At 37.1% G+C, this 20341-nt stretch overlaps 3 protein-coding genes, 1 long non-coding RNA gene and 1 other non-coding gene across 6 annotated transcripts; 2 read left to right on the top strand and 3 right to left on the bottom strand.

Annotated features, from left to right (window-relative positions):
- Positions 1–21: 21 nt before the first annotated feature.
- Positions 22–4009, bottom strand: PLR1 (NAD(P)-linked oxidoreductase superfamily protein). Of its 2 annotated transcripts, none has more exons than XM_018117773.2 (8): positions 3797–4005; positions 3479–3707; positions 3033–3126; positions 2808–2931; positions 2479–2580; positions 1398–1549; positions 1190–1283; positions 22–629 (listed from the first exon to the last, which is right to left on the bottom strand). In XM_018117773.2, the coding sequence occupies exons 1-8, from the start codon at positions 3917–3919 to the stop codon at positions 444–446; spliced, it is 1104 nt and encodes a 367-aa protein (XP_017973262.1). In that variant the 5' UTR covers positions 3920–4005; the 3' UTR covers positions 22–443. The 2 variants fall into 2 exon arrangements, with proteins under 2 accessions (XP_017973262.1, XP_017973263.1); XM_018117774.2 differs by lacking the exon at positions 22–629 and adding an exon at positions 702–1031 and having other exon boundaries at positions 3797–4009.
- A 461-nt stretch (positions 4010–4470) lies between these two features.
- On the bottom strand, positions 4471–4550 carry TRNAL-UAG (transfer RNA leucine (anticodon UAG)). The gene has a single exon. It is a non-coding gene; the product is annotated as a tRNA-Leu (tRNA).
- Positions 4551–5097: 547 nt separating this feature from the next.
- Positions 5098–6584, bottom strand: LOC108661436 (homeobox-leucine zipper protein ATHB-12-like). The gene is made up of 2 exons (XM_018118426.2): positions 6105–6584; positions 5098–6000 (listed from the first exon to the last, which is right to left on the bottom strand). The coding sequence occupies exons 1-2, from the start codon at positions 6456–6458 to the stop codon at positions 5653–5655; spliced, it is 702 nt and encodes a 233-aa protein (XP_017973915.2). The 5' UTR covers positions 6459–6584; the 3' UTR covers positions 5098–5652.
- A 4641-nt stretch (positions 6585–11225) lies between these two features.
- On the top strand, positions 11226–12838 carry LOC18605838 (uncharacterized). Its single transcript, XR_001926904.2, has 2 exons — positions 11226–11800; positions 12231–12838. It is a non-coding gene; the product is annotated as an uncharacterized LOC18605838 (long non-coding RNA).
- A 2391-nt stretch (positions 12839–15229) lies between these two features.
- On the top strand, positions 15230–16861 carry LOC108660449 (uncharacterized). Its single transcript, XM_018116932.2, has one exon. It carries the CDS (start codon positions 15736–15738, stop codon positions 16693–16695), a length of 960 nt encoding a protein of 319 aa, XP_017972421.1. The 5' UTR covers positions 15230–15735; the 3' UTR covers positions 16696–16861.
- Positions 16862–20341: the final 3480 nt, after the last annotated feature.

The raw sequence follows: 20341 nt of genomic DNA on the forward strand, positions 1-20341 counted from the left end.
AGAATAAAATACTCATGAAGCTGAAAAGGAATATTGGACCGTATTTCCACTACTGAAAACAAGTTTTTTCAATGATTTTGTGCATGAACAACTTTGCAACTCTGCAATATGATACATGGAATACTGTATGTTGTGCTTCATGTACAATTTAATTTTCACTTGTAGGCATCACGCCATTTCCTGCATTTCAGCTTCAAAATTGGTAACAGATGTTGCTCCAATCCTCCTCTCTTCTATTTGTTGGAAAGGTATAGGATGGAAATCCTACTGCCACAGCCCTTTTAGTTGATGGAAATACCACTAATCAGCAGTTTCTGTGGTTTGCGCCCCAAAATTGTTCTTTTCTTCGGGGTTGCTTTTGCATTTCGTCAAAATTACATTCGTCAATTGCACCTGATTGGATCACTCCATGCTATAGATTCGACGCTGTAGTTCCAAACTGATTATTTTGTCTGGAAAATATTTTGGATCATCCTCCTTGGGGACTGCTGAGCTGCACAATCCAACTGAAGCAACTCATTCGAACTTAGGCGCCATCCAAGAGCGCCCAAATTTTCTTGTGCTTGTTTTACTGATTTAACTCCAGGTATTGGAATGGTGCCTTTGCTGATGCACCAGTTTATTGCGACCTGCAAATGACATTTTATTTAGGAATATTCCATGCATATCCTGTTTAATGCTTAAGTTAATTAACATCAAAATTGAGGGAAGATTTCCTTATTTCTCTTCATGTTTGAGTAAGAGAATCTCATCTTGACTCAAACTGAATACTTTACAGTCCAGTGATCTACTAACGGTAGTTTCTATTTTACCATTAAAATAAAATCTTGGCCAAGCAACTTTGAACATGTCATTCTTGTCAGAGGACCACCCTAGCACCAAGTGATAAAAGTCCCGCCACACAGATGCAACGGTTGGCCATCGAAGGAGGGAGTATGCATGTTCCAACAAACTCAATGCTTGTATTCTCCTTCAAGAGGGAGGCTAGGCCTAGATGTAAAACTACTTGGTGTTGGAGGATGTTTGGTGCTCTAGAAGAGAATACTTGAAAGATAAGGCCAAAGATCTAATAACACACTTCAGTTATTGTTAATGAGAACTTCAAAGTTCTAATAGACTGCTTAATTTTCAAGGATGGAGTGCGACGTACAAATGAAATAGTTGCACGCAAAGTTAACATCAGAAGTACCTGAGGTACGGTTTTGCCCCGTTTTTCTGCAATTTCTCTTAAGGAAACCAGCAAGGGCTCCAATCCTGGAAGAATTTGCTTAAACAACAGGCCCCTGTTAAGAGACGATAAAACTTGTCATGAAATAAGCAGTCGACCATGCACTGAGAGGATCCTTTAAATCTCTTTTAGCTTATCTAAAAGTAACAAACAGTAGTATTTCTATTACCTAGGCCCACTTGGAAGCCTGGAAGGTGTATATTTTCCAGTAAGCATTCCAAGTCCCAGAGGACTATAAGAAATCAAGCGGATACCCAGAGAGTCACAAATATTCTTAATCTCCATCTGCACTTCTCCCTTGCTTAGCAGAGAAAATTGTACCTGAAATTGGGGTCATTCTCGATGTAAGCCTTAGAATCACAACAACCAAAAGGAATTCTTAGTAGTAGCTACATGTTCAGGCATGGGATACATCAAAGTATTCTATTTTAGTTAGATAGTCTGCCATTGAGGCTTAGCTTGGGCGGTGGTTTTGAGTACAAAATCTGAGAGATTGAACAGTAGTGCTCTCTTCTTGTGCACAAACCAAAAATAGAAAAGTGCCCATACATCATCCATGCACTAAGCTTATTGACATCCATGATAAACTCAGCCATGTCCTTGATTAAGCAGGAATATGCTATTTGCAAATAGCTACCATATTTATAACTTCTTATTAATTAACCGTTTCTACAAAATTTTGAATCAAATGAACAAAACGAAATAAAACTACAAGTTGAATCATGTTCTTCACTAAAACGCTTAAACCCACTTATACATTTTTCTCTGTCATTTAACATCCTTAGAGTTGGGATTTTGGAGAAGGGAGGTAGAACAAGCCCAGACACTTTTTATGCATGTGTTTAACTGTGGCTATCTTTAAATAGTACTGTTACTGGAGGCTTTAGGTAGTTGGGCATATGCATCCACTAGCAGCCATGGCCATCAAGGAGATTAGAAACTCCAAAACATAGGGTTGGAATAGAGAGAAAAGAAAAATCACAAAACCAGAGGTATGGCAGTAAGAGTGGGCCAAAAATATGTGATTGTTTGAATTTGATGAAAACAAGAAACACAAGCACAAAAATTAAAGCAAGTATAACCGTAAGGGCACTTGGTTTTAAAGTAACACAAAGCAGGTGTTGGGGGAAACACGATATTTCAAGGATGCAGTGGTTCTTAGTTTTGCTACATGAAACACAAGCAAGTATAACGAAAACAAAATTCCTCTTAACATAAAAAAAGTAGAAATATTTCTAAATTATCTATACCTGAGCTGAACATAGAGGGACTCCTCTGGCTTTAAGGTAATCATAAATCTTTACAAGCTGTTTGGGTCCATAATTGCTAACTCCAACAGCTTTAACTAAGCCCTGAAAATTTATATCAAGTAGATTTTGGTCAGTGAACAACAACAAAAAAAATCATCCAAAAGACTACAGAAACAAACTTGCTATGATGCCAAAAAGATATTCTCAACTTTTTGTGGTTGAAGTTTGAATCTAGGACAATTTTCACATGCCAATGGAAAATGATTAATCTTGTTTCTTTCTAGTAAACTGCATGATAATAACCACTTTAAAAGTAATTAATGGCAAACCTGCTCATACATTGCCACTAAACCACCCCAAAGAGCTAATTCTTGTGGGGGAGCATAGTTTGCAGTGGACCAGTGTAACTGTCCTATTCCAATTTGCTCAATCTGCATTCGATCCCGAGAGGCCCTGGAAAACAGTTCTTCATCAAATTTAATTATCATTACTACATGTCGGTCACTTGTGAGATAAAAGAGGATCAATTATATAAAAGCAATAGAATAGCAAACCTGCAAGCTTGAACAAATTGACCTGGTGTTAGACGCCAGGGATATGCTGCAAACTTTGTAGCAATCACAATCTCATCTTCTATCCGCTTTTCCCCTGAGATTACAACAATATAGAAAATTAAATACTAGAATGGTAAGATTAACACTCTCTATTGTTAGATTGGCATGATGACTGAAGAGTTCTGGTTTTATCAGCTATAATAATAAAGGTCAATTGTGTCAGAACTGAATAACAATCTCCAATTGTATAAATTTCAAATTCCGTAACTTATTATGAGAACCATCGCAAAATTAAGCAGTACTACATAAAGAGTGCATTATAATTAGTTGACAATTGACAAGAGTCAGTTGAACAAACATCTTAGAAGCTTCTCAACAGAAATCAAAATCCAATGTTCATTCCACAGCAAGGCAGGTTATATTTAGAATGAGAGAAAGAAACCAACCTCGAAATTCTCTAATGAACTTTCCTAGAAGTTTTTCACTCTGTCCATTGAGTCTACCAGTCCCATAAGAATCCGCAGTATCAAAAAGATTGATGCCGTTCTCCACGGCAAGATTGAAAACTTGTTCAAGTTCAGAATCCATTGATTGCTTGTAACCCCAGAGAAGCTGGTTGCCCCATGCCCACGTCCCAAACCCCATTGGAGACACAGTCAAAGGACCCACCTTCACCTGCCCAGTAAAACAACCACTGAAAATTAATACCTCCCATAGAATCAAACCAGAACAACACGCACGGTTAGAGATAGATAATGAAGTACCCTTTGCCAGGGCCAGAAGAGAGGGAACTTGAGAGACTTGATAGGTGAAGATGGGAGAGCGAATCGATTGGAAGAGCTGAGACAAGTGATGCAAGCTGCGGGAGTTGAGTTTGAGAAAGCCATCGCCTATGTTTTCAGTCACACACTCCAGTAGTTGGGAACGAAGAACTGAAGTCTGCTGTTAGTTATTATAGTTTCGCTATGTCTTTTGTGGTTGAAATTGAAACTTAGAAAAGATGACGCAAGGTCTCAGAAACCCCTCCACTTCGATCAGTCACCGCAGTCACCACTACTACTACTACTTTGTACCACAAAGCTAATTCAGGAAATTTTCACAAGTCAAATTACTTTCCAATTTCCAATTTCACGTGTTAAAAACAATTTGATGAGTCATTTTCTCCTGGCTCAAGAAGTTGTCGAAAACAAAAAATGCTAAGCTTAAGTCACACATGTTGTGGCCCAAAATGTTTTTACCCAGTTTATGCTAAATGTTAGAATTGAAAGCCAGATATCAAGTTGGATTCAAGTCCGATACCCTACACTTTAAGCCCGATATCATATTGAGTTAAAGGTCCGTTATCAAGTTGGATTCAAGTCCAGATACCCTACATTTTGAGCCCCATATCATAATGAGTTAAAGGTTATCAAGTTAGATGAAAAAAAAAAACCATCTTTGACAGCTGTGGGATTTGAACCCACGCCCTTTCGGACCAGAGCCTAAATCTGGCGCCTTAGACCACTCGGCCAAACTGTCTTTTGTTGATGAGAAACAAAAGATTAAATATTTAACTTGTTTTTCACCGAGTTGATTCCCTGCAGCTCGTCAACTGAGTACTTAATCTGTACCCAAACAATTAACTTCTTCAAATAATTGTGACGTTTGGCTGTCATCAACATTCTCTTTTTAACCTAATTGAGTATTCATTAGGCCACAAGGGTGGCGAAACGTGTTTTATTGAACCTTGTTCTTGTGGAGTTTCTTTTCTTTTTCAATGAGTAACTTTATGATCTCGTATTGAACAATGATAGTTACATCGTTTTCCTCTTGGTCACTTAAAGGGAAAAAGCAAGGCTCCATCTCTGTTTTTTCCTTCTTATAATAACGATGATAGTTTGGTGGGACGATTGTTCTGTCATTCTTTGTCCAATTTCAAAGCGCAAATGCTAAACAAAAAGGAAGGATGGAGGTACTGATATTGAAACACAGATCAGTGAGACTATAAATGAACTATATATGTATATATGATGACAAGTTAAGCATAAACGAAATTAGGGTGATCACAAGTTCTGAAGCAGCAGTGTTTAATGGAAAAGGTTCTTTGATCTCTCCTGTTTTATTAACAAATCCGTTTGCAGATCGATGGGATTTTTGGTGCCCTTTGGTAATCCAATGAGTGACTTAATGAAATGTAAATTAAGACGTGTTTAAAAAGGAGCAGCACATATGCAGGTCGAGAGCAATCCCTAAGCTATATTTGCAGTACTATATGTTGATCTGGTCCCATAATCCAAAAAGAGAAAAGAAAAAGGAAGAAAGAAAGTGGAGAAATCTATTGGTTACAACCGCTAGCATCCCGTTGCACTCTTTACTAGCTCATGTTCAAGCAAATTCATGGAGACGAGTCATAGACTGAGAATTAGATTGCCAAGTCCTGCTTGTTCAGAAGATCTTTTCAAACATGTTCGGTGGACAGTTTCTATGCCTTCCAAGCCTTTCGCTTTGGTTGCTTGCTTGACGTTGGTGGGCAGTAAGGGAGCCTCCACTTCAGTTTCCTGATTCTCGCCTACTCTAATGGCACAAGACAACCAACAAACAGACATGGAAAACATTTCGTTTTGTAGGTGTAGCCCACTTTTCAAATCCAAAAGTTTAACCACTGAGAATTGCTACATGAATGATCGAACAGACCAGACGAATCAAATCCACACAATTTTTCAGGTGATGCAGGGGAGTCATTTCTATATCCGTCCATGCTCATAAATTCGTCTCCTGGCTGCGCTGCATGCTCGATATCTCTGTCGTTTTCAATTTGTAAGCCAAGGAATCCCCTGTCTTCCACTCCTGCCTGTTGGATACTTGGCTGTGCTTCTGCTTCAGGCTCGCACTTGGTATCTCCAGATTCCGAACCACCACCTGTGTCAAGACCCTTTCTGTCTTTATTTATGTCATGAGGTTCTGCCAGCAGTTTACTTAGACTCTGCAACTGAGAAAGAAAACAAAAGTTCTATGACCTTGTAAGGAACTAATTCTGTTAAATAAACCCACACTGAACATTGTGATAGGGTAAGAAGTAGAACATCGGAGTACCTGTAACATTAGGGTCTGTTTCTCTTTCTTCAAGGATTCAAATCTCGATGCTAAGTTGTCGTAATTAGCTCTGAGTGTTCTGTAATCTTGCTCTATCTGTTTTGACTTCCATCTAGCTCTTCTGTTTTGAAACCATATAGCTACTTGGCGAGGCTGGAGCCCGAGATCTCTTGCCAGTTGCAGTTTCTTTCTTGGTTCGAGCTTCGTCTCTGATTCGAAAATGGACTCCAGTAACCTGATTTGCTCATCACTAAACCTCCTCTTGTTCTTCATCTTATTCTTCTTCTTCCTAGGAGTTTGAGGTGGCTGTTCTGCTACTTCTTCATGTGCTGCTGGATGATACTCTCTCTCCATTATTGGAATTTTAACGTTTTAAATATAACTCCTGGTTAATATACTCTTATCTGTAATTACAGAGAGAGTTTATAACTCTTTTTTTTTTCATCTCCTTTCAAGGTGAATGTGTTTGGAATTAGAATTCTACCGAGGAGGGGGGCCTGGACATATATAGTTGGCCATGGTTAAAAGTACTTCGTATGGTTGCTTTCAAATGATTGAGACGTTTGATTGCTGGATTCTCCTAACCAATAAGGCTAGCTATCGTGTGACATTCGCTTTCCTATGCCTTGTGGATATCTATGTCTTCATTCTTTTCCATTTGTAAACTATAATCCAGCTTCTGTGGTTGCTGCCCTGACCCCGGCACTGTTGCATGAATGAAATTAGAAATGGGAGGAAAGCTATTTTTCTTGTCACTCATGCAAACATGTAACAAAAGGCTGCATCCCTTAATCTAGAAGAGGAAAAGTTATAAAACATCTCTGACTGAACCGCTTGTGCTTTTGAAATATCTAACCAAAGTAAATGGAGCCACAGCAATTAGCACATGGATGGCAATGGTCTGTGCATGCATTTGCTTTATATAAACATTAAGAAGCCTGCAGAAAGTTAAAGGCAATAAATGAGGAAGCAAACAATTATGTGGAGGAGAAAGTTTTCCTTTTAATATTTTCACTGATAAGATCGGAACGGTAACAGAACAAAAGGACCAAACATTTTCGATAGTCAAGTATACGTTTTATATAGAATGCAATTAACTTTGGGAGGTCGTTCATGTTTGGCGAAGAGATGTGGGACTGGGGTTTACATGAGATTCAACTTCTCCATGGTTGGAAGATAGCTAAAGATTCGTGATTTACTTGTTGACTTTGTTCACCTAAACCAAAGATCATTTTGTTGTTTGTTAAGTCTGGGGAATTCCAAAATATTCAGAATTGCTGACCTTCTCTCAGTTTTCTTTCTATTTGGAGCTGTGTGGTAGGATGCTTTTGGATTTTGCTGTCATGCTTGTCCCGCTCACGATAATCAAGGTGCCCACAGGGATGCGGGGTAGTTATATTTGTCCGATCGAGCATTTGAAGATTCGTAGATATTAGTCCAGTTTTGGATGTTCTTGCATTCTTTAATATTTTAAATCATTTCTTACATGCAGTTGTTGACGACTAATGATTTGAAGCAAGATTATCCCTTTCTACTATTTGTTGTACCTTTGAAGACGTTGCTACAGTTATAGTTGATTGAACTATTGGCCAAAGGAAGCTTCATTAAGAGCAGCTGCTTGATTATTGATCAATGTTTCTGCTACTCTTCTAGGAGTAGAGAGTTGCTGAGACAACGTGCATGAATTTTTTTATTATCTTTGTGCTTAGTGAAGTCTTATAAAATCAGATCGTGTATCCACTTCTGTTTAAATTGTAGACATAATTGCCTTAAAGCATGAGACATCCGGCCCCTAACTCAATCAAACATGTAGTTCTATCCTGCTTGGGTATATATATATATATATATCCTCATCAATAGCTAGTACGCGGTTCAAGTTATGTACTTGAAAAATAACTTGGTTTCGTTATGAACTCGAACGAACAGGCTCCACGTCACTTCAGCTGGCGTCTTTCCAGAGATCATTCTTCCGAAAGGCGACTCTATTTGTTTTCCTTGTTCAAGGTTAACTCATAATCGGATCTAATGTCAATGTCACTTGGCATGAAGATCAGACCTTGGTTTGAACCTGGCTTTGGGGAGAAATTCAGAACCTGTCCCATGAGAATTTCCAAGGTTAATACCATCTCCCTGAAGCAATAGTATAAAGTAATGATTTTGCCACCTCACTTTATGTCTAGGTTGCTTAGCAGGAAAAAAAAAAGGAAAATTGTTTGTTTATAGGTTAAGCTGCGCCATCACACGTCATCGAGTACAAGATGAGGATCAAATAGGTTCGCCTAATATGGACAAAAGAGATGTTTGATTGTTGTCATGTTAAATCACAGATGAAAGCAAGGCTTTAATATTTACAGCCAATAATACCAGTTGGCTCTGGACAAAGCTAATCTAAACAAAGTTATCTCATTCTTCAGAAATCAATTTGGTTTCTAGCGAGGGATATTGCTATGTGTCGCTTTCAATGGTAAGCCCAATGAATTTAACACATAGTCCAACACCCGTCAACTGTGTCCCCATTTTACTTGTTTTATATGGCTAAACGGAGGTTAAATGTGAATGGTCCATGGTTGTTCAAGTGTCATCTTTAAGCAAGTACATACGTCGACCTCTCCTCCGGGAACTTCAGATGCGTTTTTGATGAGCCCTCCCTTCAACCCCCTTCTTTCTCTCCTCTTTCTTCTTCCCATTCCCCAACCCAACCTTGTATACTTATCGGGCTTGTCTTGGCATTTGCCTGAACTTATTTGATGCAACTCAATATATAACAGGTAGGAAATAGTAGTTCCAACACACGGTAGTTTATATAATTGAACAAATGGGTCTGGTGACTGAATCCTCTATGGGTTTTTATGATCACATTTGCCCATGATCTTGCAGAGGGCAATTTTCTATCATTATTAAATGATTTTGAAAACAATAATTATGCTTGTACTTTCGTTGCCTAAACCAGAACAAATGAGTTCACACATATTAGAAACAACTTTCAATTTGTTAATTAATGAATGTCTTGATTCTTTCATGGCCCGCTTGATAGTAGATTTGTGGTTAGAGTGGTGGGCTCGAATGCGTCAGGTATGGAAATGTTCACACTGTCTTGTCTCCATCCGTCCTGCTCTCCGGAGCCCGTCTTTGATTCGAGCTAAGGCCCCTAGCCTTGAAAATCCTTGAGCAAAAAGGAGAGTACTTCTTTCAATTGCCAAAACCCATCAATAATTACAACCTTTACCGCAATTAGAAGGTCGATTCATATGTTTTGTCTTGTGGTACTCTAAAGCATGATAGCTGTCCCAAGTCCAGGAGGCTAGGCTGTGCGTTATCATTAAAGGCTGCGTGCAAAGGGACGCCATAAAACCGAGTGCTCCTGAAAACGACGCCTTGATTTATCATTGAACGGCCACAATTCCACTGTTGTGTTGCCCTTTAGGCAAAGCGTGGGCGTCCAAAATTGTTAGCAAATGTCAAACCATTCAGGTCTACCTTTGGCCAGGGCTGTTCAATGGCGCCCAAACAAGACACGCGCTGTTGGACGATTGGTGCAAAATGCCCAGTGGCTGCCGACAATGAGGACAAAACTAAAGTTACGTGCACTGAATTTCAAACCGAGTTTGGTGGTACTCTTTTTCCGAGTTTCTCTCTCTCTCATCATTTGTTCGGCTTAAACTCGAAGTTTGTGAGCTGTGAGTCGGTCTGAATAATTGGGGTTTGGGGTTTTAAGAATGGCAGACATCCATCTTTGTTTCGTTCATCACAAAAACTTTTGGGTCGCTGGTTTAACTCATTGGTCCTCAACAATTAATACGGTTGATAACCTGTATATGAGTTAAAAACTAGCTAATTATGTGTTTTATTAATTAAAAAAGTTCGTCATTTGCTAAGAATTAAACAACTGTTCACAAATACTACTGCTTTTCTTTGAACAGATAGTATATACTTGAACCATATGTAACATTTAATTCATAGCAGTATCTAATTTGTGATATATGCCGGAATTTAAATTCAAATGTTGGGCATGACCTAGGCCATTAATCCAGAAACTTAGAGAATAAGAAATCTTGTGAGCCTACCTACCCACCAAGCTAAGCCCATTGAAAGTTTAGGAAGTAGACCATAATGGGCTTCAACAGCCACATCTATTTAACTTTTTTTTTCTTTTTTGTCTTTTTTGGTGAAGGAGGTGGCATGACTTTTTCAGACTTTAGCTTCCCCTTTGATTGATTCAAATGCATGAGAGAAGATAAAAGAGATTTAATATTCTGTTGTATGACCAAAATGTGACTGAAAATATCTGATCTCGTCCTCCTAGGCACTCATCGCCGCAGTCCCCATCCACATAAAAAGAAAATGGAGAACTCATCTGAATTCTTAATAATGGTCAAAACTCCCCTATGTTTATTGCTTGGAAGTTTTCCCAAAGAACTGTCGATCTAGGTTTTGACTTGAATCGGGAAAAACCTGACACATCTTACATGTTGTGCTTTATACGATCTCAGTCAAAGTAGTGGTTCTTTTAGGCTATCTACCCAAAACAATAGCTCTCATACTTTCATGTGCATCTCTCTCTCTTCCTATTGTTCTTCAATAGCACACTGCTACAAGTATAAATTGTTTAATTAATTGCAGAATCAATAAAGAGAGCTGTTGCATGTTTTTCTATTTCTTTTTTTGTTTTGGTTACAAGTTGTTGACGTGTTTTTCATTGATGAATTGATCAATGCTTGTGACTGAAATTTGATTTCAACTGTTAAAAAAAAAAAAGCGTTAAAAACAGTATTATAAAAGCTTATAGATATAATTACACAAAATCCACCACCGAAAAGATATTGGAAAAATTATAAATTAATAACAATTTTTTGTCTTTAATGTCGGCAAAATTACATTACACCTTGTTACACTGCAAAGATTTCAGAAATATTTAGAACTCGTCCTAGGTGACAACTCGTGATTGGATTAAACTATACTAGCATTACTTTTATTTTATTTTTTATTTTTGGTTATTAAATTATTGAGAGGGACACTGCTTACAATTTGGTGCGAGGTAGAAACATGAGCCCACTGACACTGTATTACATGATACTCCTATCAGAAAAATCACAGTGTCACTTTTGCATACTCAATAAGAAGATCATGATGACCAAAATCCATTGGGCAGTTTTTTACAGGATTTGCTTATTATTTAGAGTTCCAAAAGTTAGAGAAAAAGAACAGGGCTGAACCCAACCCAACAGCTGGGTTCCAGAAATGACCACGACCTCGGGACCCCCATGTTCTTCCTCAATCTCTCTCTTTCACCGCTTTTACTTTCTCTCGTAAAATCAAATGATTATGTTCATCGTCATCAACAATATATCACACGAAACCCGCAAAAGAATTGTTGTATTGAAGGAAAGAATAACGGAAAAGCGAAGAAGGAAGATCAAGGAAGATAGTTTCCAGGTGGGAAGCTTTTCTTGTTGAGGGGAATGTTGTCTGGTTCAAGAGCACCCAACTCTCCATCTATTTTGATCTGTTTCGAGCCTAAAAACTGATTAGCTTTCAAGATCAATCGAAAGATAGTCTTATTCCCTGTTTAATTTGTGCTCTTGGACCAGGCTTCATTCCCCTTAATTACTGCTTCCACTTTTAATATTTTTACATGGAAGTACAGTGGTTTTATTCTTGGATTTCATCGATCACCAGTAGCATGATTAGTTTAACAGGTGAGTAATCATTTCTTTATTCTTTTAGCCGTTACAGCAGATATATATATATATATTTACCATATGTGTTCATGGGGTTTGTTTCAATATATATAAATTAAGGTCGTTTAATTACAAGCAGATTGGTGTAATGATGAAAAGTTTTGACTATGGGTTTGTTCTGCCTGAATCAGATAGTGGTTAATTTTTCATCATTGATCTTTTTATACAATTATAGTATGTTTTCTTTCAAATCCAGTTATTATGACTGTGTGTGTTTCTGTCAGTCTCTCCAGCTCTTTTTCTTTTCCTCATATGATGAAATACTACGTCTTTTCTGCAATTCCTGCCTTACCGAGTTGAACTCAAAAGTCTCAAACCCTTTATTCTCTTTTATTTAATAATATCAACAGCCTTTTAATTAGGGTTTAATTTCTTGTCACTTGTTCAGTTAGTTACAGGTCTCTCGGGGAAATCAAAAGGAAGAATAATAGTAAGCTGACTAGTTTCCTAATTCCTATCCTACATATAAATTAAGGATTTTGCTACATCTTGTTGCTGGTGGTAGTTGTTGGATTTGCAGGAGGCTCTATCATCTCGCCCTCTTGGCACTAATAATTCATGTTTGTCTTGGAAACAAGTACATTAAATTGCATTTTTATTTTTTTTGGAGGCCTTAGTGGAAGACAAAGAGCCCAACTTAAGATTTGAAGCTTCATCAAGTGGAGATATATTCTCCAGAATTGATTCCATTCAGCTGTGCTTGCTTTCTTTATGTTAAAAGGAGGTATCTTTCTGTTCCTATCTTTTGAAACTCCTTTTCATGGCCTTCTAGTTTTTCTTGTGGATGGAAATCTATCTCATCTATACATTATTCCTTGGATCAATCCAAAAGGTTAGTCTTACCCGGCTTTACCCATATGTTAAATAGAGATTTTGTATAACCTACTTAGTTAAAAGATGTTGGCTAATGAGGTGGAAGAAACTTTGATCACAGTGGCATGACTTTGTCTGTTTTATCGCGTTGAGAAATTTAATAGTTGAAGTAAACATCAGTTACCAATGAAGTTTAGATTTCCAGCTCTCTTCGTGACTTTTGAGACCCTTTAATTGGCATTATTGAAGTCTGCCATGCACTAGTATGATTTTTACCAGAGATATGAGGAAGCTGATGATGAAGGACGATTTCTTTTTGGGGTTGAGGAAGATTGATTATTATAAATCTAGCTACCACTGTATTTTCACAAAACTCAAATCTGCATTCCACATATAAACGTCAGCGACTGCTTACTGATTTTCCCGAGATCCACAATCTCATTCAGATGACTGTCATTTCCCTGTAATTGACTAAACCCCTTGAAAAGAAATCTCAATGCCCATCTACACAGACGTATCTTTTTCCATGTAAAATCGATTCTCAAAAGCAAAAGATAGCACGTGCATGAAGTTTGACTACGTGCTGGCAGCTAATTTAAGGATTACTTTGAATCGTTCTACCATTTACTTCATTTGATAATTTGATGCCTGAATTTAAAGAAAATTATAAAGAGGAATTTACCCATTTTAGGACATGTACATATGATAACATTTGTGAAGAATTAGAACTATCAGAAAGGGGTGGTGGGCGGCCCTGCGCTGCAGTTATCTTCCCCCACCTTCAATTCTATTAAAAACATTGAGTTGTGGGATAGGTAGAGTAATGACTAGATCTCTTCGCCCTTCATGAATCATAATCAATGGCAAGGATCAATTCTAATTAACCTCTATGTAATGTTCACAATGCACCAAAAAGAAAAAAAAAAACTAATGAAAGAAAATAGGAAGGGTACGAATTAGGCATGAGAGTGGAGAGTCTTGAAACACGCATTCTCCTTTCTCCAAGCAACTGCTGTGCCTCTGGACCACTGAGTAATTGAAGAACGAAAATCATGTACTAGTACAAGTTTACTCTCTAGTATATTCATCGGATGTAGTGGGCGGCAGGTGTATATATGCAAGGCAAGGAGACAAAGTGGAAAGAAGGAACGTCTTTTAGTTTTAAAGTGCAACAGAAAGTGATCTCTGCAAATGCAGGTTTTTATTATTGCTCGGTCAAGTTGGTGAACTCAAAGTCTTGATGCGTTTTTCCACTACAATTTATTACTATATTTTGTGGATTCTTCGGTTGCTGTCTTTGGGCTTTAAATCCTTATAAAATACTTTGTGGGAGCAATACAGATTTTCATAATAAATTTATGCATTATAAGAAGTCATTAATTGTGTTTTCTTTTGAAATAATATTAGAAAAATTATTCACTGTAATGATTCTCTTGCGAAGTTGGATGTGAATCAAAATGAGTGTCTTCCTGTTTAGTAGGTGTATATCGCTGCATGTTTGAAAGAAAAAAAAAGGCCTCCACCCTTATCATTTTGTGAAGCACCAAATTTATTAAATTACTTTACAAATGATGATCTAAATTCTTTTGTAATTTGATGCCTGGTTAGGTTTCCCTATTAGGCTTCTATATATTATCATCCTCGTATCGATCTCTGCTTTTAGCCCCTCATCTGGCTTTGAATCATTTCAGAGATACAAAGACTAAATCAATTATCATAATTAAAATTTTCAGAAGCATGCTCAGGTATTTAAATTATATTAATGTAATTAATTAAACTTCTCAAAGATACTTGGGAAGGCGGCCGTGTGAATGGTGCCAGGCCCAAAAGTCTTCAAGGCAACATTCCCTAGGGGTTAAAGAATTGGTCTTCATGCCCAAAGCATAAGAATTAGGAGTAATTATCTTCTAAATGTTCTTCGAATTAAAAATAAAACAATCTTGCAACAATTGACAGTTTGTTTGATATATAGATTAAACCTTTAAGAGAGATATTAATCAATGAATTCAGAGGACAAAAGTGGCTTAGCTGACAGAGCCTGTTGCTTATTGATTGGGTTATGAACGAGAAAACCAATGCACTGCATGCTTTTTAAAAAATATTAATACATACCCTAACATAATTAAATATCATATTGGTCAAAACTTCAAGGCTCAGACAATCAAGTCAAACCCTCCAAGGCTAGCTTTAAGCCTCCAACCCGTCATCCATGAACCGACTGGGCCAACAAAAGGACTTGAGATATTTGACTGATAGTTTGGAAGTGTGATCCATAATTTTTAAGAATCTGATGGGCGGTATTTTGGCCATTAGCCTTCCAATTTGTAGTCATGCATATTTTTTACTTTTATAACAAAGTTTTACTAGTTAAAAGAGAAAGAAATTTCTTTTGAAATTTTCTACAGCATGGAATTGGAAATCAAACAATCTCACCCTAAAAAGCTTCTGATATTCCTACACATGAAACCTTAGAATTAAATGCGTCCAGCCTGAAGCATAGCCTTGCAGTACAGCTAAGATCAGCTGCCTCAGGATCCTATATAACGTACCAAAAATCTGTCTGTTTTGGAAGACGGGTTCAATCGTTAAAATATATGGAAAGCCAACGTACATATCCATGAAAATTCCTATAAACTTGTCCAAACCGCAGACAGCTTGCTATTAAAAAAAAAAATCCCAAATTCTGTAGCTTCAATAAGCCCATAATGTTCATGCCCTAAAAATTGCCACAACCGCAAGACACCCGAAATTAAAGCAGCCCTCACATATCACCAGAAAACTTCTCATTTTCTCTGTTCTCTGTTTTTCTCTCTCCAAAGAAACCCACCAAAAATCTTTTCTTGCTGTGCACCAGCCTGTTTCCCTCCGGTTGGGTATAGGGGAGAGAATCAAACCAATTCTTCTCTCCCCAATACCCCTTCCGACCGCACAATTATGCCTTGGATTTACCTTTCTTCCAACTTTTGTTGCTGCTATCATCGCCACCGTCACCGCGGCCACCACCACAGTACTGTTCAGATATTTGCTAATAGTTTCCGCCCTTGCCATCATCATCATCTTTTATAGCCAACGTGTGTGCCATGTTCTTTATTCCTACTTTACCATTCCTTGACTCCTCCATCGACTTTGCCACCATCTCCTTCATCGCTGCCCTCCTCCTCCTCTCTCTTTTCTCTATCTACTTCATATTTCACCTCCGTTTTAAATCCAAAAGCTCCCATCATTTGCAGAATTTCAACTCTCTCTGGACCGTCCGATTCCTTTTTGTCTTCTTCATCACGTTCTGGGCCTTGACCGAACTGCTTCGCTTACCCTTGTTTCGCAGACGATACGTTTATCCTCTCGTGCCACAACTAACCGTGCCACAACAAGCCAACCTCTGCAAAGTCCACCTTGTTCTCTCTTTAGGGTTCTTCGAGCCTGGTTTCCTAGTAACCCTTCTTTTCTTGCTTGATGTCTCCGTTAAGAAAACAAGCCCACGAAGCTTATTCAGCGTTTTCTTTGTCTTGGCCTCCTGTCTTCCCATTTTCATTCTACAAGTTGACTTTCTCTTCTTCCAGGGTCCGGAGATACGTTTCCCAGAGCCTTTCCATAGGAGTTGGTTCGTCAGCCATGAAAATACAACGGTTTTGTGTGCGTACCCGTTGTTAAGCACCATTTTGTTCGGCGTTTTTGGAGCTATCTTTTCATTGTCATTCTTGTTATCGTTCTGGAGAGTCGTCTCTCATGTAATCAACAAGGCCCTCAGGGTTCGAATCTTTGCCCTCGCTTTCACTGTCATCATAACATTGGCATTGCAAATCCTGTTAATGGGATTATCTGTGTTTTGGACACCAGACAAGACCGCATTCGACGGAGTTGCTCTTCTTGTATTCCTTAGCACGTTCACGTGCGCAGTGGTTGTAGAGGGCATTTTGGTGATTAAACCGATCGCAGACTCGTTGGCCGCGGGAGCAGGAGGAGGAGAGAGTTGCCAGGGGAGTCGTCACGGTGAAAGGTCGCCAGGGCTGCGGCCTGTGGAGAATGGCGATAGTGTTTAGGAAATGGGATGCCTAAGGGCGCGACATAGTGGTGAATCAGATGTTGGTAGGTCGATTTCAAATGATCAAATTATCAGGCTGAGAAGAATTCAGAGTGCAAATTTCAAGGATATGTTGGATAAATTGCTTTCCTCTGTAATTGAATCATTTGGCAGACAGCCACACATTACTTCTTTCTTTTTTGGTGCTGTTTAGAATTTTGTTTTTGTTTTCCCAATTTTACTACACATAGAGGAAAAGACTTTTTGCACATAAAAATGATAAAAAGGAGGTCCAAATGAGTATTACTCTATCATTTTTGTTTATTCTATGTTTACTCCGTTTTGGTACTTGAAATGTTGAGCCGATCATATAAATTCTGAAGCTGGAAGCTGATTAATTAATACAGTAAAATTTGCAAAACCTTTTCCGAAAGGAAAAAAAGTTTAATGCAGTTAATTAAGTAGCAGAGGACAATGCCTGTTTGAGTTTTGACGACGAAAACGAAATAAAAATAATTCATTCAGTGAACAAACGTAATGTCTATAGGCTTCCTTGCTTAATAAATAGAGACCAAAAAATTATTGTTTTCTTAACTTATAAATTCAGATCAACACATGATTAAAAAGAAAAAAGAGTAGCGACCATTGCAACGCTGATGACACAAATGTTAACAATGCAATTCATTGGCCGGCCAATATGTAAGAATATTTAGATCGGAAATGATCCACCGGCATGCTTTTAATTATTAAGAAATATCCGGATGTGCATTGCAAACAGAGAAGATTCACCGGCGGCGGCAACCACTTGTCTCTCATAGTCCCTTTTGTCGTCGTTTTATTGGGCATAGAGAGCCGGACTGAAGAATGAAAACTAGCTTGTTGGCGCCTGCCCGACCGTCTTCTACTTTTTTTTTTTAATCTAAAACGAAATTCTTGTTGGATCAACTATTTGTTTATTCATCTATTTTATTCATAAAAAAGGCTGGCGCTGGAATGAAAAGAACAGAGACATCCTCAGGCCACCTGGCAAAGATTTTCTGGCAAACATACATCCTCAGGCCACCTGGCAAAGACATCCTATTCTTATCCTTTTAAGATTTGAAACTAAAAAATTTTTAAATTTTAACTATTGAGATATATCTTTTAAGTGTATGTTTGATCTAATTTTTTTTTAGCTTATTTACTTTTTAAAAGTAAAAATCAGGCCAAACATGATTTTTTGATAAACTTTTAAAAAAAAGTAATTTTTTTTTTAAACAAAATTTAAAAAAAAAAACTTAAAAAAAAGCTCCAAGAAGGAGCTTTTTCTTCTCTTTTTTTAAAAATATAAGAAAATTTTTATTTTTATTTCAAAAATATCCTCGTTTATTTAAAATAATTATAATATTACTCTCTAAAAAAAAATACTTTCTATGATAATTTTAATAAAAATTATAACTTATAAAAAAAACTTATAAAAAAAATTTACCAAACAATTTTAACTTAATTTTAAAAACTATTATTTTTCATAAGAGCTTCATAATAACTTTTAAGTTAGAAAAAAGTCAGGTCAAACAGACTTTAAGTACTATACCGTAACATATGTAGTCGATATTGTTTCTATACAAAAAAAAAGATTATAAGTTAATTTATCAATTAAATATGAATTATTTCATAGGGTTCAACTTGATATCACTATGATGGTTTGATTAAAAATGAGAATTAATTCAAACATATTTTCACATAAAAATAAAATCCTGTAAATGAGGTCACATTTTTTTTCATTTTTAATTCTTCATTTTCTTTTTAACTGAAATGCACTTTGTTTCTTCTAAAGGTGAAAAAACACATAGAAAAATCCATACCGAAATGGAGTCTGTTATCCTTTTACAAGTACAACATATCAAACCAAATTCACCGGAGACTATGAAGATAAGGTTAGCATTTTGTCTTCAAAATTTGTACAAGCATAGAATAGGATTTAGATAAGGTATATCTTTGGCTTTTATTTTCCACGATCACCATTAATTATGGATAAGATTAGTTTCAAAACACAATGAATTTTACCATCCCTGCGCCTGCTATTTGATGATTCTAATTTGCACTGATACAAAGGGAGTGATCTTTCTGCTAAATTGTAGTCGTTATAAGTACCCAGCAAAGAGGAAATTGTAGGATAACTTAATCCTCCAATATCGGAATAAACACCTTTAAATATTAAATTAAAAAAAAAAAAAAAAAAACCATAGTCCAGGAGCTTGCAGCTTGGACTTGAATCTAGATAGGCCCTATATCACACTCCCTACGACGGAATAAAATTAGTGGGCTTGTCTGCTGCATTTAATAAAAAAACGCTGTTAATTAAAGGAAGACTTGAGTGAACAAATGAAAAGGTCCGGTAATTTGTGATGACAGATTATAATTATGTCGTGTAAATATAATGTTATTATATATTTTATTTAATATAAAAAAATTATACGAAAGCAACCCGTTTATTATGCGAGTTACATCACATAACTCGATTGACACGTATTTCTAAACGTTTTAATCGAGATGTTTTACAAACTGCTAACTTGGGCTAAAACTTGGGTAAGAATCTACATTTTCGTAAAGCAAATGGTCCCAACTGCAGATAATGGATTATGACCCAGATGGTCTTGGACCGAATATATAGGTTCCCGACTGGACTATCTTACTTAGAAAAGGGTTGTGCCTATCAGAAGCTCGTGGATAGGACCAGAGTTTTTTGGGCCTTTGACTTCATTTGCGCTCCTAGAACTAGAACGTTAATGAAATTATGTAAATGGAAACAAAATGAAATTATATACTAGTAATTAGCATGAATTAAAAAATATATAACGAAATGAAAGCAATATAGGTGTTTTAGTTGAAGAAATGAAAATATTACTATTAAATCATGTTAAGAATGCAAAAAAAAAAAAAAAACTACAAAACGGCTCTTAAACTTTGGAATGTTTAAGAGGAAGATAACAAGAAAAAATCAAAAGCAAATCAAGTCATTTAGATTAGATACCCTAGCAGGGCAAGCTGATCAATCTAAGGTTGAAGATCACGTGGAGGGACATCCTATCTAGCATTTGACAAAAAACACCGATTCAGCACTTCCCGTTAGAGCCAAAAAAAAAAAAGGAGTGAGAACAGCCCCTCATTACGCCTCACTTCACTCTTTACTTTGTCAAAAAGTCGAGAGCCCCGCAGCCCCCCGCCCCTCACTTTTTGGAATACTTTTCCATCTATTCATACCTTCCTTGCTTCCTTTAATTGTGCAGTTCGCATCTTTCGCTCACCCAATTTCCTTTCCTTTGTTAGGCACTGACTTAAAATTGGATAAACCTCTATTCCCCCTTGTATGTTTTTACGCTAGGATTGGATGGACTTCAAGTATTGGCTATATGAACATGTAGACCGGTGGAATAACTCTAATTAACATGCATTCAGATATGGGAAAAGGTCATCAATTACACTAAAGGGGAAGATCTGGATTCATTTAGGATAAGCACCACGTTTCCTTCAGAGTTCAGTCCAATCCCAAAATAAATCAATAAAAAAAGTGGTCCATTTATGTCTTAATAATAAATTTGGATCAGGGTCATAAATCACTTTCATCTTTTTTTTTTTTGAAATTATAAGTCACTTTCATCTTAATATGAAGAACGTGACTCATG

Source organism: Theobroma cacao, chromosome 3, assembly GCF_053813885.1.
Source record: "Theobroma cacao isolate CCN51 chromosome 3, ASM5381388v1, whole genome shotgun sequence".
Lineage (NCBI taxonomy): Eukaryota > Viridiplantae > Streptophyta > Magnoliopsida > Malvales > Malvaceae > Theobroma > Theobroma cacao.